We start from the raw sequence: 24,687 nt of genomic DNA on the forward strand, positions 1-24,687 counted from the left end.
GTAATTGCTGATCTTTAATGAAACATTAGATGTGCTCAAAAAGCATCAATGCACAGAAAATCTCCTAGCAAATATTATGTAAATCTCAAAAACTCGTGGGAACTGGCAATTCTATGGAAGCATAAGAAACTTTTGAAATTTTGGAAAACTACAGAGATATCATGGAAACAGAGGCTACTGTCTTTTATATCATCAGATGTGAACTTCAGCCCTTGCAGTGCTGTTGATATCTCACTCCTTTCTTGATCTCTTTGGAGAAACACACAAGCTGTTAGTCAGAGGGGAGAAGTCCTTCTCTGAACAAAAAAAAAAAAAAAAAAAATTGTGATTTTATTCACAGAAGTACCAGCAATCCTGAATGGAAAAGGACTTGTTTAAGGATCTAATTTTGCCATCGACTGGACAAGCCACAGCTCTCCTCAGCCTCACTACAAGATTACTCAGCAACTCATACCACTGAATTCTGCTGCCGTTTTAGTCTTCAGGTCTTTGGAGCAGATCCATAAACTCGCCTCCTTATTTCAAAATGTTACAACAGGATGTAATTAAGTACAATTAACAAGGAGGTCAAATGGTCATCTGATAAACACTGGTCCAAACAGGCAGCTTGAAAGGTCAGGGCTGTTAAAGCCACATAGTATTGATGGGAAAGAATATTATGATTTAAGGGGGAAAAAATTCCAGTGACTAAAACTGAAGAGATTTACATGCTTTCTATATTACACACACAAAGCCATGCACACAGACTGTTGTGCATGCACACATGACTCAGAGAGACACAAACCTATTCTGAGAACAAGAGCTATGCTAGCCACACTTCCTCTCTTCATTACACCAGAACACAAATCTCAGTTTTGGTGCTTAAATTCCAGTGCCTCTTCCTCATTTTCATTATTTTGTAAACTGTGTTTTAAGAACAGCAAACTTGCTGCCCTTATAGAAGAGCCTTTTTAGCCCTTTCTAAAATAACATTTGAGATCACCATGACGAAATGCAAGGTGTTGTGAGGCTTTTAGAAGCAAAGTATTTTGCAGAGCACACAGCCAGAGTAAAACACAAGAAGAAAGCTGTAACAGTCCTCTGCAACTTCAAAGAATGACAATGCACAGAAGAGAAAATGAACGCAGGAGTGTTTGCCCATCCCCATTGTATGGACTGGAAAACAGAGACACACTGCTTTCATTCGCTATCTGAGGCTCTTCAGGATTTTCCTATTAGGTTGCTCTGATATTTCACTCTCTGACTCAGCTGGGGGTGGGACTGACTCACTGCAAAACCTTTGCATACATTTAATTTTCATGTATGAGGCAGCAAGATAACCTCAAGAGGTCAGGAGCAGCAGATGAACCTTTGGGATCACAGGCACGTTATGACTTGTAGTTTTTGACAAATATTCCAGCTGAGCTAACCTTGGGAACAACCCTCCCAGAGCTATGTTCCTGCTGGACCTCCACCATCCTAAATCACCCCAAAGACTACAGCTGTTATTGGATTGTACACCAGGTTTGGACTTACTCCCACTGCGATATCATCCACACTACTGTTGTCCCACTCCTTCAATTTCTCAGCTAGTGTTTTGAAAACTGTGCCACCGGAATCCCATGGCTCTAGGCACCAGATACCATCAGATACCATCTGCCCACTGCTCCAAAATCAGAGTCCCTGCTCATTCAGGTCCCTGCTCCTTCTTTTACTAAGGCCTAGAACAAAACAGAAATCGGGTTTTTTTCCAGAATTTTATTCTTTGTCAGAACAGAATTTAACACCTCTAAGTCCAAAAATTATGCCATTCACAATTGAAAAAGTCCAATAAAATGAATTTTTGAATTTATTTTGCAGTATCTACTAGGGGCATACTCCATGTGTATTTCCCCTCCATTTTTTTTTTTTTAATTGGTATGCCTAGGCAAATTGCTCTTAATTTACAATAATTACTCTGGAATAGGGGTACAGTTTTACCAGATCATATGAATTCAACTTCATTAATTTGACTACAGTCAAATACCTGCGAATTAAAACAACAACAATTTCATTTAATTGACCCAGTCAACCAAGGGATATAATTATAGAATCATCAAAGTTGGAAAAGACCTTAAGGTTCTCATAGAGTCTGAATAAGTAATATTGTTAAGTCAAATAAAGATAAACCTTACAGAAATTTCAGTTGTACAAATTTCTTCCTCATCCTGACTCTCCTTGAAAAAGAGAATAACATGGAATTTTGCTTCTGCAAAGTCACTGGTTATCAGCTATAGATACATATCATGAACCAGCACTAGATGTCCTGGTTAGTTTTCTAGGCTCTGACTCATTAATAATTTTTGCCTCGGTTTGCCTTGAATTACAGTGGGAAAAAAGTAGAACCACATTTTGGTGAAGTCCCACATGTGTCTCATATACCACATGTGTATTAAGTGGTATAGTAGTGGTTAATCAAGCCAGGTTCTTGATCTATTGCACCAGAATAATTGCTCAAAAAGAGCTGAGAACTAAACACCAAAATTCACCACTTGGAGCATCTTTCAATAACTGGGAAATTTCTGAGTGGAAAGACCAGCTACAAAATCTTTCCTTTTCTACTTTTATTACAGTCATGTTTTGTATAGAAAAAAAAATCATAATTCAGTACAATACACAAACCAGCTCTTGCTTGGTGTACCCCACCCACAAACTTAAATAATGTAGTTGTCAGGGCTGACAAGTTCTGCCTGCTGTAGCATTTCTGTGTTTTATAGGAAATTTTAACCAGGGGTGTTATTTTAAGAGATGAGCAAATAGGGAAACCCCATGGCCTAGCCAATAAATATGAACTTTAGGTGCAATGGAGCACTCATAAATATGACTCAGAACAAGGGGATTCATTGTTTCTCCTGACCCCTCTTAGCTGCTCCTCTGATCTCAACCTCTGTGTGCGTCATGGCAGCCCTCCTCCTTTAACCTGCGGTTTTTAAAAGCAGCTTCTAAGTTATTTACGGCTGCAAACGTTAGTAGCCCGTCTGTGGACTCCCGGCACACACATACCGAAGGGTGGGGGGAGCTGCATTTTGTTTTGCAAGGATGAAAAGTTGTGCCTGGGAAGCCAAGTGCCTGGGGAGGCTGAGGTAGCTGCTCTGCCACAAGGGATTCAGAAGAAAAGTGCTCCCTTTGCCTTCAAGGCTTACTCAGAGAAGAAACCCACACCTGTGCTAATTTCGCCTTTCATTTGTACATTATCTCTCTTTATCATGCTCTTTGCTCTTTCTCCATCTGCATTCACCTTCTCCCTACATGACTCTCCCTCTGGCATGGGAAATGCTCTCCGTGCTGCTGCATCATGCTCCACATGAGGCACAGAGGAGCAGGACTAAATCTTCCAGCAATTTCTGCAGAGGCTGTTTCTCTGTTGTGAACCTTTCCCATGCCCAGCAGGTCTGTATCCAGCCCTGCATGTTGGCTGCTGCCTACTGGGAAGAGGGATGTCCTCCTTCTAAAGCCCAGCCTGTGCTTTGCCGCTTTTCTGCCGTGCCTGCTCTCATTCCTTCCCTCTCCATCTCCTGCACTGTCGCCTGGACTCACCACTTCTCAGCCTTTAATCCTTTCTACAGCCAAATGCCATTGACATAAAACTAAAGTTCAGTGACCCTGCCTAGGCAGCAGGGGTTAGAGACAAGGGAAAGGACAAGGAGGAGAGGATAGGGAAAAGTGTGGGAAATAATTATAAAGTCTGGTAGCAGCCAGAGCTCTCCTGAAGCCCTGGGGAGCCTTTCTTTAGCTGGAGGCTGCAATTGGCACTTCATAAACTGTTCATTCTCAGTTATGTGGTAACACCAGACAACACCTAGAATGATCAGACTGCAATCAATCATTTTTTTCCAAATTCTATTAGTTTGTGGACCCATGAAAGCAAGCTGAAAGGAACCGCCATGGCTAAAAAGAAAAGAGAAAGGGACTGCTCCGTCATAATTACCCCCATAACTCAGACACTAAGTAGGCAGGTAGCCACAGTAAAATTCTTTGCATAATTTAACATTCAGAGAAAATAACAACAGGAGCAGTAAGTGTGGGAGATGACATAGATGCCAAAGTTGTCCAGTTATCTTAGAAAACAACCCAGAGTTTAGGGAGAGATCCAAGAGGCTCTCCATCCAATCCATGGCAGGATTCCTCCCCTAATACTCTCCACACAGAGATGTCTCCACAAGCCTGCCTCTTTCTCTTTCATGGTTAGCCAGAGTCACTGCCAGATTGTGTTTTCCTGGGAAAATATGCACTGTACAATACATACAATCCCCAAAACCCCACCCAAAGTCTGTGTTTAGTCTGGAAAGGAGCACTTTCTAAAGAAGAAGCGGAACTGGGTCAGCCGTTCTTCCCAATGGGAAAAATATTAATAATAATATATATTTTTATATATCCATCCATATATATAGCTTTTCACCATGCACATCTAACCATCTGCTAAATCAGTTTCTCTTCAGTTATCTGCAAATTCTTTCAAACCTGTCGGCAAGGAGAGTCAGACAGTTTTATACCCCAGTTAATGGAGAGCTTGACATTTTTTTGGCTGGGTAGATACAATAATTTACTTGGATTTAAAGTGTTAACTTTGGCAAAAAAATTAATTGACAGTTATAAAAACATTATTTTGTTAGATGATATTTATGGATCTCACAAACCTATTTTGAGGTAGAGCTATATAGTTCTTAAGATTCATGTAACTTGAGAGATTTCAAAGGAAATATAAAGTATTTCAATATAAAACAACAAATGTAGTGTAATTCAGAAAAGGGTTATGGAGAATATTTCTTTCTAAAAATTAAAAGCAATCTCCAAAAACCTGCTCTGCCATTGCACAAATATTGTTAAAACTCAAATGAATTGTACGTATTGGATGAGGATTTTTAGCTCATGTCATCCTGTGAGTAAAGTCCCTTCATTCTAGAAACAAAAAAAGTATTTTGCAAAGAGATTTCTGAATATTTAATTTGATCATAGAAAATTATTTCATAATTCATCATTATTTCTAATGCCTGACTGTACTAGGTCACATGAAATTCATTCAGTTCACTCACTGGGTGATAAAACTTTAATAAAGGGGAAAAAAAGTCTTAGAATTTCAAGATGTCAAGTGATGTCTACTTCGGCTGAAAATTAAGTGATACCTCCTTGATCCAGTTTGTTCTAAATGTTACGCAGAAGAGTAAAAAACACCTTATTGACTTGGGGTTGCCATTGAACAAAAGCGTCACAAAGGTCTTCTCATTTTTTCTCAGTATTGATCCAATTCCATAATTAAAAACGTGGAGTCTATTTGTAATTTAACAAGTTTTATCACTGCAATAGCATCCCTCTGTTCAAAGCAAGATAATAGGGCTCTTTCCATCACTTCAGCTAAGGCTGTGTCAATATTTTCATTAGAAGCCTGGGTTTATACACTAAAACTGTACCACCGCCAAAGAAATTCATGTACGGTTAAAATTAAGACAGCAATATCTGAAATCCTGTGGAAAAGAAAGAAACTGTGCTCATTCCTGAGCTTTAGGAGAGAAGTTAATGATCCTGAGGCCTTTTTGTACGTATCCTTCAAACCCCTTCCTCAGCTTCTGGCATTTTATAGCTTAGCACTCCATATTCCTCACTGATGATATGTTAGCTGTGAGTGGAAGGTTGTAGAAACTGAATTAGTTTAATTTAAGAAACGAGCTACTATGTATGCTCAGGGTCTAATTGCAGCAAGGAATCCTTTCTTTTTCGTGCGTAACAAAAATATATTTTTACAGGTATTTGGTGTGGATTGATGTACTATAGGTTTCTCAAAGTAGCTGTAAAATTTGCTCTATACCATGTTAGCATTCTCTAGTGAACACAATGGGCTATAAATCTTTTGAATTTATGTATTTACTTAATGATTCAGGTTTTAAAGAAGCATATAATCTGTAAAACAGTGTTCAAAGTTGGGATAGAGAGGCTGGAGAAATATGAACAGTCCTCTGTGCCTCAGACAAAATTTCCATTGATTTCAGCGTCTGGTTTAAGGACTGAACACAGCACGTGCGGTTTCAAAATTATTCTAAGATTGTGGAATCATTCACATTGTCTGTGAAGAAGAAAAAACATCTTTCTGGGGTGCACTGGTTACTTTATAAATCTCAGTAATTATTGTATCCTTCTTAGCACATGTATATCAGGGGTCACAAATTTTATTGCAATCTTCACATTCAAGTTTTTGAAATTAATTTTATATGCTAAAATAGAAAACATAACATAAAACCACAAAAGCAGATCTATATCTCCCATTTTATGGAAGGTTCACATCACTTAACAGGAAAATATGAAGAAAGTAAACAGGCTTGCTTAGCAAATGAAACAATCTGTTAGGAGAAAAATTAACAGGCGTGTTATAAAAAAAATGAAAATACAGACCATTTGAATGGCATGAGAGGGAACATTATAGTGGATTTCATGATCACTTTTACGATAATGGAAAAATCAGTATTTGAAATGTTTAAATGTAGTTTACAAAAGGGCTGCTGTTTTTCCAAGCCTCATCCTTGCAGATCTATTTTATTCAATCCCCCTCTTTTTGTAAGAGGTGAAGAGTGGGAACACTAACATTTATCTTTGAAAAGTCCTTCCCTAACTAAATTTTGAGTGAGCAAAAAATGAGTTGGACTGCACAAGTATTATTTGCCTGCTCTCTGGGGAATGGGGTATCCTATATATGTCATTTTGTGAGACCAACCAAAAAAGAAGATGCCAGAACTCTAAAGAGTTGGGGTTTTGCAATAATACAATAAAATATTATATAGGATAAAAAACCACCCCATCAGGAAAACAAAGTTCTGAATTTGAAGGTGATATAATCAGATCCTTGAAAACCCCAGTGTGTTTAGTGGAGGATTTATTCTTTGACTGCTGGACCAAATCCAGTTAACTCCTCTGTTACACTCATCAATATTTATGGCGAGTTGCCAACACACACAGTCTTATACAAAACACAAGACAAGACAAAGTCTCTGCCTTGTTGTATCTTTCAAGAAAGAAAGAGATGGAAATTCTGATATAAATTCCAGTAGAAAGAGCAGGTGTTTACAATTTTAACTTGAGGAGAAGTAAATGCATTCTTATTTTTCTCCCTGGTTGCTTGACAGAATTATGATTGCAGTTCCCTTGATAATTATTTTCTAAATTTGTTTTTGAAAGTGAGGTATTTGCAGCTCCAACAGATTGGGGTTTTAATCAAAGTTAGCATATGAACTTAAATTTTTATTTTATAATATTAAATTATTTGCTTTTGTCTATTTTTCCTTTACTTTTTAATCTTATTCAGTCTTTTCAATTCTTACGCTTAATAATTTCTATTCAACCTCTCAGCTAAATATTTCTTGTTTCAAATATACATCTTAAATTGTTATAACTGGTACAACTATATACTTTTGTATATATACTATATACAAAAGTTTCAATTTAAAATCTCATGATGATTAATAGGGTTTTATAATTACACATTATGTAATTAATGGTGTGCAAGTATGAACATGGTGAATACTATTTTCAGAGCAGATTTATTTGATGCAAGTTGTCTGGGGCTTCAATTTTAAATCCATTTGAGTTATTACTGTGCTGCATCAGCATTTACTGATTTTAAGGTACAGCATTAGCATTCACTTATCACTGCATATTTTTCCCCATTCTCCATTAAAAGAGCTTGCCCTCATCTGTCACAATCTCATACTGCATAAATCATATAAAATGGTTACTTGTTTCCATGATTTATTTAATTTTTATGTTAATTATACTGAAACACAGGATTGTTTAATAAAAATGTTGAAGCTAATCTATACTGGTCATCAATATTTTACACGCATTTTACACCATGGAATGTGTGATACACCACAATATCCAACTTGTATGGAAGGGTAATTAAAGTGAATTAGGATTTAAACTCACTTAGAGCCGAGACACATTTTAATTTTACAGATGCTAAATCAAACCTGATATTTACACAGTACTTTAAGCTAATGGTGTCTATTATTATTAATCACTAGAAAAATGCAGTATCTCAGCCCCGGTTTTCACAGTTTTGAAACACAAGATAAACTTTAGCTTCTCAGAATTACTTTCTTAAGACAGCCCTGGCATCCCAACAAAATAAGACAAATATTAGAAAAGTCCTACCCAAGGTAAGACACTCAGTGGAAACCTGAGTTCTTCCAGAGAAGGTTTTTGTCTGGGAAAGCACAGTAGGATCAGCCCAGGACATATCTGACTCTGAAACTTCAAAGACTTCTACTGATTCACTGCAAGAAGTCCTATTGTAATCAAAGACATTTCTGAAATCAAAGGCTAGGTCCCATGTAAATAGTTCTCAGGGATGCTGATGGAATGGTCCCTGATATATTTACAGAGGGTACTTCTCAGGACACACAAGGAAAATTTTTGCAGGATCAGTGCCTTAACTAATGCTAAGGATAAGAGCATTTCCGATTTTTCTGTATAACTTTGCTATTTAATTCAGCTGACTCCAGATGCTCTGGGTAAATCGAGGCACGCAATGTTAATTTAAAAGTAATGCATGAGCAATATATAAGAGGTTTTTAATGATAAGGAACACAGATTCAAAAAACAGATTCTATTTCTTTCCTAACCTGCTATTTCTGGAGCAAAAACAACAAGCAAATGTATTTAGAGGTGTGGACATCTGTTACTCTTAAGGAAAAAGATCTCAGACTTGAACACCTCCTTGTCAGCCAAATAATTAATGAAAAGTGATTTTATTATTATGGCAAATAAACTCTAGAGTGTTATTTTCCTGGAATTTTAGTATTTGGAGTATTAGTATTTACTAAAAACCTGGTAGACATAAAAAATACAGAACGTGTATGATAAAATGAAGGCATTTTGGAACATGTGCCGCTGTTAAAAAATTTTACAGAAAGTACTACCCTGGAAAACAAGAATTCATCAGAATTTGTACCAGCTTATTGTGAAACTTCAAATTTTCAATTAAATCTCTTGCTATTCCGGTCCAATGAGAAGTGGCTTTTTTAGCCAAATTTATGAGTCCTGCAGCATTTCAAATACTTATATATATACTAAATGGATTTCTTGAATTATTGGCAGCTTTCTAGATGAGATTTAAGTTGCGCTTTAGCAAAGAAATCTGTAACTGCTTTTTTCTCCTACAATGTAACTGGCAAGCATGTTTATTACACTCAGAAGCCAATATAATTTAGTTTTATCAGGTTTTGTATTTGAATTTATATAATTTTCAAAAGCATTCTTTGCTTGCATGTTTCTGGTGTTTAATACTCTACTTGTCATTTAATTTATTTATGACAGAGAAAATAAGAACCATTGTAGATTCTGAGCACCATAGCAGTATAATAAAACACAGCCTGTTGTTATTAAATAGAAATAACAAAGGAACAGCAACAGATTATTTAAAATCCAGCCATTCAACTAAAAAGATAATAAAATTCTGACTCTTAACAACAGAAAAAAAACCCGACTAAATAACCTAAGAATTTTTTTAATAGTTTAACTTTTCCATTTTCATACCTTTCTAGGCTTCAAAATATTAACAACTGATGTTTGTTCATGTGTAAGCTTTAAGGAAAACACTGAGGGAAATAACTGAGCAATAGGCATAAGTGTTTGATTTTTAGAGATTTAAAAAAAAAGGAGTTAGTTGGCCTAAGGCTAGAATTTTCATTACATCAATGAAAGAAAGAAAACAGAAGCCAGCAGAGGGAAGTTATAGAAACTGACTTTATATAAACAGTGAGAAAAATCTTTTTCCATGGCCACCTACAATGTAGCTACTTTACCATCCGTATGATTTTTCTTTTACTAGTGGCACAGCAGCCTGGGCTCAATCCTGCTGTTTTAGAACAGGTTACAGTTCGGCCGAGAGGTCTGCCCTTCACAAGAGCAGGCTAACAGTTTGTCAGAGAGAGCAAAAACAAAAAAATATTTCCACGTACCTAAATTGACAAAGCTCATGACCATGTCAGCATCATTCAGAAAGTTGGTGTCGTGCAGGCTGGCTAAGGGAGGATTCTGTGTGGTCAGGGGGGTCATGCGAGATAATTGTATTCTCCGCGAATATCCATTTGGAGAGGCAGGGTATCCTTTTCGTATCCCTCTGCTCTCCCCTGCCATTGATCCCTTTAGTGAATACTCCAGCTCCTCAGAATCCTCTTCATTTGTCATGGCATTATACAGGTCCAGCATGAAGAGGGGTGCAGAAGAAGCCTGCTTTCCTGGTGAAAATGGTCTGGGTCTGTGAGGTAAACCCAGGATAGAGAGAATCTCTCTCTGAATCTCCCTTCTCTCATGGTTCCGCAGCCTCCTGTAAATAAAACTCGAATGGACATGATTGTCTCCTAAACCTCCCTGTGCGTGACCCACCAGAACCCAGCAATTCCAGAGCAAGCCCACGAAAGCTTTGAGCGCAGTTAGGTTCATCTTTGAAAAGAAAAAGAACAAGGAAAAAAAAAAAAAAACAACAACTTTTCTCCTACTTGTTCTGAGTTCCTATGAGGTCTGCTTTCCCAGTAGTTGAAAAACAAAATTTACCTATTCTTCATGTCAATGTCATCTCTAAACGTAACATCGTAACATCTTTGGTGATTCCTCTCCCCCCACCCTGTTTAAATATTATGGAATGTGTCAGGTTGCAGTTATTTCTAAGAAAGCTGAAATTCAGACTTCCAATTTTCCACTGTTGTTATCGTTTTTTCTGCATTTATGGAGCAGAAGACCAGTATTTTGTCAGCTGACCTAGGCATTCCTATATAAACCTTAGATAACCAGGTCTTTGGTGGGGAGCTGTATTAGCAAGAGATGTTCTTCTGACACATTGTAGTTCCCAGAGTTATCTTCCCTCGTTATTCTGAGTTCTTCGTACACCTTGCGCTCTTCCCAAGATAAAATCCTGAGTCACAGATTTGTCTTGATCTGTACCTTGGTGGTATAACACATATTTGTCCAGCAGCCTGGAGATAACTTTAACATCTTTTGAATCTCTTGAGTGTAAAGTAATTCTAAAGCATGTACTAATCAAATTAATGTGTTGCCGTGAATTTACTTGCAAAAAATAACCTTCTGTAAATCCATTCAACCCTTTTCAGCTTCTGAACTGTTATTTCCAACTGTAGCAGGCACAAATATAACAGCTCTCTTCAAGAGAGATCTAAAGACTAATGTAAGCACAACCCTGCTGGGAAAGAAGAGGCTTCTCATTGTAATTTGAAACGGGTATAGCAAAAAAGTCCTTAACCCTTCTCTTGCCAGATAGAGCTTTAAACCTCTCCCCCTGTCTCTCCAATTTACGGAGATATACCTATTTTTGGCTAATGGCTGTTTTTCTCGTCATAGCTTGCACAATCAATTTTAACTTTAACAATTTTAGGATATATAGATGGCATAATATGGAAGCTCTTGCGAGTCTCCGTATGAGTCTATGGTTTATTAAACCTGAGCAGGAAACTCTCATAGCAGACTAAAATAGCAACTTACTAATTCAAGAAAAGTTTATGTTTTAGGCAAATTTAGCAAACAAAGGTGAGCTTTTTAATAAACTCTGTAGGAAATTTTGTAAGTGAGGCTTGATTCACTCTTTTCTGAAAATGTTGGGAATGCAATCTGAATGAAAACAAACTTATTCAGCAAGCAAGATTTCAAATTCTGCACAGCCAATGCTGTAATTACGGTTATAGTCACAACTTTCATAAACTGTAATTTGCAATGATAATTTATTCAAAGTACATTTTTACTCATAAATTGCTATACTACTTTTCCCAGTAAATATGTAAAGTTAAGATTTAATCCCACAGCCTGTTATTAAGTTTCACTGAAGAAATAAGAATATTAAATAGATTTTAAAGTTGCTGCCCATGAAGTAAAGGTTCAGTGTAGAATTTTTTGACAGCAGGTAACTGGTGTTTTCCTCTCATTAAAACAAAATCACTGTGTTAAATTTAATGCTCAGATTATTGGTGGTCATTTTCCTTGCTGCTAAAATTTGCCTTTAGCCTTGAGAAGACTTTACTTTGATGAAGGGCAGGAAAAAGGGACAAAAAAGGTTTTTTGTCAACATGAAGTTGGGGGAAAAAAACTAGCTATATAAAATCCATCGCTTTGGGTTTTCCTTTACATGACACCTACTCAGCAAATCACACAGTCCTTGAGTAAACTTGGGAGTGTGACAGCAAGTATAGTCACACCCTAAGAAGCCAGGAACAATTTATCTAGTATATTAAGCACAAACAAACTTTACACTCTAGTCCAGCCATCACCTAAATACAGCTGATTCTCTCTCATAAATCAGTACATGTAATGAACAACGCTTCTCTCAAGAAAGGATATATGTCATGCTAGACCTGCTGAACAGGCACTGAAATTAGGAAGATATTTAGCAAAAGTCTTGCTCTTCTTAGCAGAAGAGCAATCACAATCAGAATACATTTTCTTTCCTCGCTAAGGTGTTTTTTCAAAATCTATTTGTTAAAAGTATTATTTCCTGGTTTTCTTATTTTCATTTGTTCTGCTCAGTCAGTTGCAATGATACATGAGAATTTACCATACATATGTCTTTTCTAAATTTGGCCATCGCATATCCTGCAACAAGATTTCTTCCTCTTTTCCAGTAATATATTTCCTTTTTCCCTAAGCATTCATAAAAGCCAGTGGATTGATTACTTGGATGATTTAAGTCCTCAGCCCATCTATTGTTTCTATTGTCCAGCAATAGAAATTTCCTATATTTTGGCACTAGAAGTTCCACATTAGTTAATTTTTTTTTCATTAAAAAGCCAAAAATATGTTTAAATTCAAGGGTATTTTTATGTAGCAAACATCTTTCCAGACAGAAACTAAACAAGAACACATCTAAACTAGTAATCATATATTTGATGAAAAGAGCTCCTGTTATTTTGTGATAGAGCCACAGCCAAACAAGTAACATAAAAACAAAGCATTTATTTTATAATAACTTGCACTACACTCAGGCACCAAATGTCCTGGACTAGAACACAGAAATAATTTTTTGAAGTTTTTATTAATATAAACAAATGCCCTTTTGCATAAGCTTATATTCCATAATCACTCAGTCTTAGCATGAGTATTTCATAGAGGGCAGAAACAGCTCTAAAATTGAAATTCTTTGCTAAAGAAGTGAAAGGTGTCTGTAATCGCTGATAGGCCCCATTTTGCATTTCCAATATGAAACAATGAACTTCTAAAGAAAAAATACCATTTTTTCTTTACAATTTCAGCATGTCAAGATATACAGAGATAGACCTTTCTTTCCCAGATGCTAAACCTGGTAGCAGCATAAGAAATTACCTGAACAGCCCTTACCCAGCCCTTTAAAAATAAAAGGAAGACTAAAATGGCTCCAGAAGTGAGCTCCCCTTCGGGGTAGGTATCTGAGAGAGGAGCACATAACCAGTGGTGCACCTGGAGAGCAGGGACTCAGAGGTAGGAAAGCAGCAGAGCACCGTGCAGGCACCCTGGCAGTAAAAGATAGGAAGCAGCTGCATGAATTTCTTAAACAATGTGGCATGTATGCACACGATGAGTGAATTCAGAGCTCATTACGTTTGTACTAATCTAAACAATGTTAGAGAAAATATCGTAGGGGAAGTAATGAAACCTGGGAATCCAGATCTTGCCAATCTTGCATTCCAATGGATCACCATTCACTATAATGATGAAAAAAATTATAGCTACCCAGCAGACCACCGTAATCATTGAAGGTAGAAGTGGTTTTGTGGGCAATGCCCACTACTCAAAAATATACAAAAATCAGTGGATGGCTTCTCAGTGCAGAATCCCTTTGGTTCTCAATGTCACATCAACAGAGGGCGATTCCCCACAGCAATGGCTCTCTGCAACTGTTTGGCAATGCAGAGCCAAAGGCAGACCCTCTTCAGGACATTTGCAATCTAAATCTGAAACATATGCATGCATACAGAATAATTCTGATGGCCCTTTCCCTCCCTAATGACCAGGTAAATTTGACATTCAGATCAATATTATGCATAAACAGATGATTCAGCATTAGAAATGCTTAAGTCTGTTCTTGTTACCTCCCTGCAATGCTATTGCTGCAAAAAGTACCTGGAGAAAGACTCCAAAAGGTTTCATGAGAGCTGGAGAATAATTAGTTGCTAAAGCTACACATTCCCCAGGAAAAAGAAAGCAAATAGTCTGAACATCTCCTGGGGGAGGAATGTGACACTGTCACCATAATTTGGCAAACCAGTTGCACTACCTGTATCCAAGTAAGATTTAGAGTGGTATGGACTGCATAAGGTGTACTTTTGAGATTTTGGACATAAGTATGCATATGTCCAAATGTCCCAAATGTCCAGTAAAAAAAAACTTGTACATAACTTTCACTCGTTTTTTTTATTTTATTGAGTTGAATGTTGTATGACAGATGTATTCTTACTCTGCCAATGTAAGAATGAAGCACAAATATATTTTTCTGCATCACTGAAATACATGTCTTCTAATGCAAAGATAATTACATTTGTAATGGGCACAGTGTGAAAACTGGTAGAATTCACTGCAAAAATTGGCAGCTGAGACACAAATTAAGTATGATGCTTGTAAACCCCTTTTATTCAGAGTATTATTTATTTATGGAGAGAGTACTTCCATTTTATGCTACAGCAAGAGGAATTCATTGCAGAATAACACTTATTATATGGAAGTGTTCAATTCTTAGATTATAGTGTTATTTATTCAGTTACCAGTTTCCTGTAGAAAAAGAGTTTTTCATCCAGGTATTCAAAAGTGCTGGCAAAATCACAAATCAGGCTAGGAGGTAAGTCATCAAGCATTTTATAGATGGTACTTAATAGAACACTTTGTCTAAAATTTACAGAAAAGGCTCCAGCTTTAAGGACAATAATTTGTGAAATTTCTTCTATTCACAGCACACACACAATGTTGTAAAATTATCAGCAGAGAATACTCTGCAGTATTAAAATTATACTTTTCTTTAACATGAATAAAATTGAGAAAAATAATTTTGCAATCTGCCTGAGGACTTTTTGAAACTTATTATATTCAGGGACTGAGAAATAAACAACTTTGTTATACACATATACTTCAGAAACAAGAACAACAAAATATACAATTAATAATATGATTCAACATCACAGTGCTATCATTTGTATAACTTAAAAACCCAAAGAGCTCCCAGAAATCCCCTTTGGTTTAAAATAAGCCCCTAATTCTCTCAAAAGAAAAAAAAAAATGGAACTGCACTGAAGCAAATACAAAACACTTGAACAAGAGCAACAACATTTGCAAGTAGTAAAGCACTTTTAAAGAAGATTATTCTTGGCTCATCTTGTAGAAGGGTTTTATTGTGCCCCAGCTGTAGACTGGTACCTGCTGGTCTCCTTGTTCTCTGGCTGCAGCACGGCCAGAAGTATCTTGTCCTGTTCCCAGGCTGGTTGAAGTGCTTTTCCAGGGAACATCTTCTGCCTCTTGCTGGAGTTCTTTTTATTTTCAACTACAGATTCAAATAGAAATTAATTTCTAAACAGACACCTTCTAGGTAGCTGCGGTGTACTATTGTTCATATTGTGAAATACTCTACCTATCTAAATACAGGAATTATTTCTTCCCTTGAGCATTTTGCTACTCTATTCCATAGCTGTGGCTTTAGCACCTCTACTGGCAATGGGATAGCGCAGCAGTCTCTTAATCTCTCTAAATTAGTTTTGGGGGTTTTATACCCTTTTCCTATGCTTCAGTCTATACACTCTCTTCCCAATACTTTCTCCTATTACCTCTCTACATTTAGAGAGATGCCACTTGAATGTGCTGCCTCTGATCCCACATGGGCTTTCTTTTCAGCTTTTCAAACTTTAAATATTTTTCCCCACCATCTACATTTTCACATTTCTTCTTTCCCTCTCCACATATCTGTAGACAGATGTTATTTCCTTCTTTTAAAATTACTTCCTTTGTTTAGCAAAGTTTCCCCTTTTGTAAGAGATCAGCTGGCCTCTCAGGCAGTAAAAAAGGAGCTGTTGCTCCAGTACTTTCAATTGAAAGTGATCACTACCATGAATCACACAGTCCTTGAGAGACTAGTAATCTCCTGCTGTTGGAGGAGGATTGTGAAAGAAAAAGATGTGCATGGTACAACTGCTAGACTACGTACACCCTAAAATCTCTGGTATGAGCTAACTGATCTTTCTACATAGAATCATCAAATAATTTAGGTTGGAAAAGACGTCTAAGATGATCAAGTCCAGCCATTAACCCAGCACTGCCAAGTCCACCACTCAACTATGTCCCAAAGTGCCACATCTCTGTCTTTTAAATACCTCTGGGGATGGTGTCTCAGCCATTTCCCCGGGACAGACTGTTTCACTGATTGACAGTCCTTTCTGTGAAATTTTTTAATCTAAACTTCCCCTGATGCAACTTGAAGTCACTTCCCCTTGTCCTGTTGCTCGTTACTTGGGAGAAGAGATAGACCCCCACTTTGTTAACCCCTCCTTTCAGGTAGCTAAAGAGAGCAATAAGGTCTCCCCTGAGCCTCTTCTCCAGGCTAAACAACCCCAGCTCCCTCAGATGCTCCACATAAGGCTTGTGCTCCAGACCTTTCACTAGCTTCATTGCCCTTCTCTGGACTTGCTCCACTCTGACCCAACACTGGACCCAGCACTGGAGCTGTGGCCTCAGCAGTGCTGAGTACAGGGGGACAATCCCTGTCCTGCTCCTGCTGGCCACTCTATTGCTGATACAGGCCAGGATGCCACTGGCCTTCTTGGCCACCTGGGCACACAATGGCTCATGTCCAGCCAAAAGTAAACCAGCACCCCCAGGTTTCCCGCTGGGCAGATTTCCAGCCACTCAGCCCCCGGCCTGTAGTTCTGTGCAGGCTGTGTAGTTGTGACCCAAATGTAGGACGCAACACTTGGCCATGGTGAACCTCAAAAAATTGTATTTGACCCATTGATCCAGCCCATCCAAATACCCTTTCTTATGATCCAGCATATCAACATACCTGCCCAACCTGGTGTCATCCACAAACTGACTGTGGTGCACTTCATTCGCTGGCCTAGATCATTGATAAAGATATTAAACAGGGCTGTCCAAATCCCTGATCCCCAAGGAACACCACTAGCAACCAGTTACCAAGTGGATGTGGCACCATTCAGCACCACCCTCTGGGCCCAGTTTTTAATCCAACAAAAAATGCAATGGTTCAAGGTGTAGGTCTATTTAATAAACCAACATTCTATAGCACTGTGGTGGCAATGATAAAACACAAATCAAGAGAAGTCTTTAAAATAAAATACTGTTTTCCTGAATTTCTCTCATTCAACCATACTCTCTTCTAGCATGTAATACCTTGATCTTGAAAAATTATTACAATTGGCCATGGCTAATAAAATTTATTTAATTAACAATCAGTAACTGGTGCCAGTATTTACTACAGTAGTCTGTTCAAACCAGAATTTGATAAGCTGGCAAAGCAAAGGAATAAAGTGAAAAATCAGTTTATACTGTTGGTCTAGAAAATCCATTTGTTTCTCTCAGATGTTTGTTATGGTGCTTGAGAAAAACTGAAATATTGGAGAAAGTATGTACTTAAAATCTGCAGTAAATTTGCTGCAAAATCTTCACATTGAAGTTGAAAGATTATTGTAGCTACTAAACTTTGCTTTATGTAGCCAGAGTTCTGAAAACATGACCTGCATGACGCCAAATAAAGTAATCCGAGGCTCTTGTAAAGTAGTCTTAGGCAAGAGGAACATGATTTACATTGCAAGCCTTGCATCTGAAACTGCATTGTAATCTGTAATCTGTAATGCGCAAACATGGAAGAGACACATGAGCAGTCCTTCATTTCTGCTTTTTTAGCTTTACTACTTTCAGTAAAGTTTGTTCCTTAACATTTAGACCTTTAAACTGGAAAAAATAGCATTTCCTGAAGGAATTCTAGCTAAGCCAAACAAATTATAAAAAGCTACAAATGCCGACTGAGACTGTAGGACAGTGTTTTCCCGTCCAACAGTGCAATGTGGATTCACAATAGTATTTTCATCAATTTTGCTATCTTCTGGTCAGTGTTAATCATCAAAAAATGTATCTGCCTCTCTAGAAAGAAGCATTGAATCACAAAAAAGAAACTGAGTCTAGTTCATGAATAGTTGGATTAGGATGATACATAAGATAAAAATGCTTCTGCACAGCCCAAGCATGTGGGTGTACCTTCTCATCATGATTTCTCGGGGCAGATGCCCAATGTTTTCTGTGCTCTTTTTCTCCTCTTTATCACCTTTTAGTGATAAAATATACACTGGGACAAATCAATGAGAATTTTCCATGACTTTTAGGCATTTTTGGATATTTTCTGTATGCTCCTGTGAGCACTGCTAGAAGAATCAGATGCAATGGGTTGGCAGGAAAGCTTCCACCTTTGAGACGTAGTTGCCTCCTGGCTCTGACATCTTCCTTTGGCATGAGAAGGGTGCTAGAAAGGGAAGGTCAGTCTCAAGGCAGAAGCATCTTGCAACAATTCATTCTGAGGCCCAAGGTTAACTAAATTCTCATTTTTTCATCGTAATTCAAAGCTAAACAGTCTTCATGATTTCTGTAAAGCTTTGTGAAGTTTATTTTCCTATATTTATGGACGTTTAAAGAACTAAAATTCTCTTTCAAGAAATAACTGATCCTGTTAATGCAGATGAAAAAAAATAAAACATGTTTATACTACAGAATGGCCAGAGAGCCTCAGACCATAAAACTTCTGGCTTATTTAGTGCTCTCCTAAAAAGCATAAAGATGACCAAACATATTATTTGTATTTAGAAAGAAGAAAAAAAAAGAAAGAAACAAAACTTTTCAGTCCAAGAATTTTGTTTCCAAGTTCAATCTAAAATCATGTTTTATGGCTACATTATAAATTGCTTAAAAATGGGGTTTATAATGGAAATGGTGACAAACTTAACTATGGCAGCACTAGCAGGCGCCAGCATAATTACAGTCTTCTCAAGACATAACTTATTACAGGCTACACAGCAGACCCAGTATTTTGTATTTTAATTAAGAAACCTGGATTTTGTTTGTAATAATTGACTGTTATGCCGCCCCTCTTGCCAGGACACTCTTTTACAAGAGACTCTTGCCTCTAGTAGTCTTTCTTTGTGAAATATTTTAAATACATTTTATATTTTTGACCAGAAGATTGCATGCATTTTATAGGTCATTATTAACTGTCTTTTGATGACTTCAATTGTTCTATATTTTTTAATGGAGATCTTTGTTCCTCTCATCTGTGACCAGAAAAGGTTTACAGTTTAAGTCTCTGAGAAGTATAATATCTGTGTTATCTGCCTCAATCTGTACTATGCAGGCCTTCCATAGGAAAGCATTTTCTTTTGGCAGTGCTCTCCTAATGCCCTAGGCAGGTACTACAGACCCCATTACCCAGAGATACCAAAACAATTACAGTTCTCTCAGCTGTCCTGACAAGAGCATCATGTCAGCTCCCACCATGGGACAGAGAAGTTCAGTTCCTGGCACTGAGCCATATATCCTTCTTGTTACAAGCTCCTTGTACATTCCTGAAATTTAGAAAGATGGTGCATAGTGGACTGAGAAACATCAGCTGTTTGTCAAGTGTTGGGGACGAGCCAGCCAGGCACTGGGACAATGCCACCAGGGTTGCTGCCACCACTCAGCACCTCAGCCCCTCAGTGGCCTCTGCTGGCCGTGCTCTCCCACCTGCCTTGCCCTCATCCTCACCCTTACCTCTGCAGCAGCTGCTGCTACACACACTCTCCTTCAGTTTTTCCCCTTGGCCTTCGTTTCCTGATTTCTTTCAGTTGTTCTTCATGTTGCAGGAGTGTGCCCTCCACAGCCAACACTGACAAATGGCAGCAGCTCTGCACAAGCCTGGTCCACAAGCACTAGGTTTCTAATTTTGACAGCAGGTAATTAGATGTTCAGAGAAGGACCTTGATATGCACAAAAATAAGTAGGTCATACCAGCCCAATTTAATATGCTGTAGCTTAACAGACACATGTACAAACGAGATCTATAGAAGCATTTAGCATTTTTAACTGGAAACAGCATATGAATTGAAGCAGTTCATAACAAATATTTTTCTCAAATTGTTATTTTTTTTTAATGTGCCTGACTGGCACTGAGTACAGCAGACTCAGCTAAAAGCATTATTCACAGTCCCTTTCTTTCTCTCTGTTTGGCCTTGGAACAATGCTGTTCTAACTAACACTATTCAGTCATTTTCCCCCAGGACTGTCTACCAACCAGAGAGATTATCAAAGTTAATTATGTCACTTCCTTTCTTTTCTCCAACACACTTGCAGACTAAGAAAAGAGACGAAGGAGTCAGCCTTACCAGGAGATCTCTCTCCGCTTCCTCCTACAGAAGTTTGTCTCCTGCCAAGAGGACCTTCAACCAGACTTTGCTGATTTTGGATCTTCCAAGTGGAGCACAGGAAAAAGAGAGCATACAATATAATCTACCACCATGGTGTGGGAGGGAAAAAAAAAATCTAGAAAATAGCGGCATTGTTTTGTGATTTTATTTTGGATCCTGAAGTACTTATCAGTATTGCTTTTCCAAAGAGATGACTAAAATGGACAAAAAAATATTTTATTTATAATTTGAGTCCTTGAAAAACAATTCCAAAGTGAAGAGTAAGTGAAGGAAGAAATAGCAAGAAAATTCATAGAAAATACTCAGAAATTATATCACAAATATCTATATTTGAGACATCAAATATCTTAAAAATTACTCTTCACCAACAATTTATTAGGTGGCATTGATTTCAACTGTGTGAGGGAAAAAAGCTGTAAAATATATTTCAGTGATAACGCTCAGTCAGAAAAACTGATGAGCAAGAAATAATCTGTGGGATGACTGGAGAGGCTGAAGTCTGAGCCTAGAAAGCCCACATGAAGGTCCAGGGAGGCCCCTAGGAAAAGGAAAGTCTATTGGATGAACTGGTAGATAATTTTCTGACATGCACCCTGCTTTTAATCATGAGAAAGAGGGAAGGCTGTAAGGTGAGATATCAAGCAAGTTCCAGTCCAGCTGATGCTATGCAAGGGAAGGCGCACCCTCGTCCAGGAAAGCTGTCCAGCAAGAGAGCCATCCAGCACCTTCCAAGCAGTGTTATGGAGCTGAGGGCGAGGAATCAGGATGGGGCATGACCATCAGACTTTAGAAAACACAGAAGATTTGAGGAATGCTAATGAAGTATTGTTGCAGTCAGTGCTAATGTAGGTTCAGTTCCATAATCTTTTCTCTGCTTGATCATATGTTAAAACACCTTTTCATCTGATTCTCCAAATACAGCTCAAGCAATATTTCATCATGCAGGAAACAAGAGGGACCAACAAGCAGACTGCATGTGACAATGGAAAATAAAAAAAACCCCAGCCCCATGATCTGATTCCTTTATCCAAACTGACTAGACTTGCCTTGATATCATATTTATCAATTCCACATGTTTTACAGGGAAACTTTTTCTAATTCCCAGAAAAGGATGCCTACAAAGGTGAAAGCAGAAATTAGTAGAATCCATCTCCTTGGAGTACTGCAGCACTTTGTTATTTTGTTCCACAGAAGGGAAGTTAATACGCCCTTTTAAAAGCAGCAATAAATTTTGAAAATATGCATGTATTTCAGAAACAAAACTTACAGAAAAAGAGGTGTGTCAGAAAAAGTAAATGGAGTATAATTGTCTCTTCTGTGGTCAAGAGGAAGTCAGCCTGACAGAGAAGTTGTTGAACACCAACAGATTTTCCTCTTGAAGCATCTTGTAATATGAACCTGAATTATTGTCAAGACTTAGGCTACTCAAGAAGAAGAGAAATAATTAAAAATACTATTAGGACTCATTGCTAGAAAACCAGAATTAGTCTCCCAAGAATGATACACAAATAGGAAACTAATGAACGTAAATGTCTGCCACCAGATATAAAAACCAGAAAATATATAATAAGTAAAATAAAAGATTAAGGATTTTTATTGGAAATACAATACTATTTTTACAGGATTTATCAAAACTGAGTTTCCAATGCAAAATGCATAAGAGCTAAGAGCAAAAGCTTTGTTTTCTTTACCTGACAGGAAACCTCTTCTATCTCATGCTATGTGTAAACAGAAGGGTCTTTAAACAGGAGCTGAGCAACAGGATTATCTGCTATCATTAGCAGTTGTAAATCCATTTTCAGGTTCTGCAGTCATCTTCCATTTGTTTCTGAATGCAGTGTGGAGCACGACTCCTTCTCAGCTGGGATTATTCCGGCGACTTCTGTCATAACATTGGAATGATAGGAAATGTTGGCCAAATCATGCAGGCTTTAGTCAGGCAGTGCACCTAATTAAGTTAGTGAGGGATCTTCCCTTCATTTGAACTGTGGAAATGAGTCTGTTTTCTTTATTCACTCAGAGAACATGATTCTTACCTTTTGTTTGTTTGTTTTTACCTTTTGTTTGTTTGTTTGTTTTTTGTGCAGTACTGAAGGATAACATGAACACTGTCTGGCTATTTAATGGAACAACAATCCTGTTCACCATGTACCAACTCCATCCTTCGCAGGGGTGCAGTTGGATATAAAGGTGTCTGTTACAGCACATGCACAAACTCATTCTAATCAGCAGCAAAATGTACTCTGGCCCCATTCCAGCAGAGCACTCAATCATTTGCTTATCAGTTGAAAGGATAACTCAAATACTCCAAATTATGAACACGCTTTTATGCCTTGTTCTATCACACCCAGAATGTTTGCACTATTTGCTTGGATTAATATTAACCAGAGACTGAAAGAGATGAAATGGGGGAGAGAAGTTTAGAGCAAACTGACATTCCAAACACCGCAACACACAACTGCAATGTTTTAATCCTACTAATACTTTTCAAATGGTTTTGTACAACCACCTGCTTAACAGATGAGATTAGAAACTTAAGCTTCTGGTCTTAAGCCTCTGATTAGAAACTTAAACCTCTGATCTTCAGGAGTACTAATTTTTTTAAGAAATCACCTTTTAAGTCATCCCAAAATCATTCCACTTGCATTTAAGTTGGTGTCATTGGTATTTCAGTTTCCTGGGATGAATACTGAAAATGTCATAAGGTCTTTGCTTTTGCTAAAATTACTTCTCTTACCTGCTATAGATGACACAATATCAATAAAATAGGTAGTCCCAGCTGTCTGTGGGTGATATCTAACTGAGGCTTCCAAGAGTGCCACTGATCAGATTCCAGTTTGTCACAGCTTCTTTTCCACAGCCACATGCACCTTTCACTTTCTGAACCATGGGCATGCCCTACTTTTGCCCATTGATTTATTCATCATGAAATAATACTCAAAGTCAGAGAAATATTTATATGGATAAAGTAGTAAAGAAATTAATGCCTTGTATGAATGACATAAAATATTACTTTAAATTACTGTGTTATTTGATAAAAGGTAATAAAAGAAATGCAACAAAAACAGAAAACTTTGGTCATTAAAACTTAAAAGACAGTGGCTACTAACAGTTACAGATGAACAAATGCATACAAAACAAGAGTTAATGATAAATACTTTGAAAATACTTAGACTAGGAGAGAACCAAAAGTCTGTCAAAAGAAAAAGTAGGAGAGCAAAAAACAAAAAAAAAGCAGGAATTTGTGAAGAGGTTATATTTTATAGAAATTTCTTCATTGTAGCTCAATAAAATATGAAAATTGTCCAGCATAAGTTTTTTAAGGAAAAAAACAAGTCAGAGTTGATGTTATGGACCAAAGCTCTGTGGTTACCATCGTGTTGCAAATATCTTTAGGTTACAAACCAGCATTTATGTACACCTTTGAAAAAAAACAAAAAATAGCAGGTTTCCACTATCCCTTTTAATGGTACTGTGAGGCTGATAGCAATGGAAGTGGTTCACTCCCATGCTCACTAGGCATATTTAACAAAAGTATCAAGAGTAAAAGCACAGATATCCACAAACAACTCAACAAATGAGAAGTAAAAAAATAGCAGTTCGCTTTTACATGACATTTATGCTTCTGAGTGAAGTTTGCACAGACACTATCATTTACATTTCTTATTTCACCTCTAATCTACAGCAGTGCGAACTACCTGCCTTTTTATTTTGATTATTACTACCTGAATAAAATAATCTACAAATTGTCCATTACTTAAATCTCCTCTTATTTCCCATCAGATGACTCGTACAACTGGAGACTGTTATTTTTCATCTTAGCTTCGGTGTTCCAAGGCCCACTTCGGTTTGACAGAAACAACCTAGCTCCCTGTTGGTGACTATTAGGGAACATTGTAGGACAGGCAGCCATTTGCCATTGGGCCACCGTCTCTCTTGAGAGAGATGGGAGATGGGGAGATGGGGAAATGGGCCACCACCTCTCTGAGAGATGGTGGCTGGGACTTATATCCACCCTGCCTAATAGCAAGCATAAGGGTAGGCTCTTCACAGTCAAAAGAGAGGAATGGGTCTAGCCAGGATGCATTTCATTCCTCAGGCATCCTCATCCTTCTCAAGAAATTACAAGCCACTAGAATTCTGTAGTCTGCAATTCTCCTCAAAGGACAGCACTGCTCTCCAAACACTCCAGCTTTTCTGTTTAACAGGAGCTAGGTGTGTGAATTGTTCAGTAAAGATAGTTGTACATGGATTTCTA

General features: G+C 37.6%; 1 protein-coding gene across 2 annotated transcripts in view; it reads right to left on the minus strand.

Moving 5' to 3' along the window:
• The window catches only part of BMP5 (bone morphogenetic protein 5), a 55,895-nt gene extending 44,707 nt beyond the window's left edge, over positions 1-11,188 (minus strand). Inside the window, exon 1 of one of the 2 annotated variants that reach the window (XM_041477464.1) lies at positions 9,966-11,188. In XM_041477464.1, the coding sequence (XP_041333398.1) occupies positions 9,966-10,449 (484 nt within the window). In that variant the 5' untranslated portion in view covers positions 10,450-11,188. The remainder of the gene's footprint in view (positions 1-9,965) is intronic. The other variant, XM_041477465.1, reaches the window with a different exon arrangement.
• Between the last annotated feature and the right edge of the window lie 13,499 nt (positions 11,189-24,687).

This window comes from Pyrgilauda ruficollis, unplaced genomic scaffold (genome assembly GCF_017590135.1).
Source record: "Pyrgilauda ruficollis isolate IOZ18807 unplaced genomic scaffold, ASM1759013v1 scaffold40, whole genome shotgun sequence".
In the NCBI taxonomy this organism is placed as follows: Eukaryota; Metazoa; Chordata; class Aves; order Passeriformes; family Passeridae; genus Pyrgilauda; species Pyrgilauda ruficollis.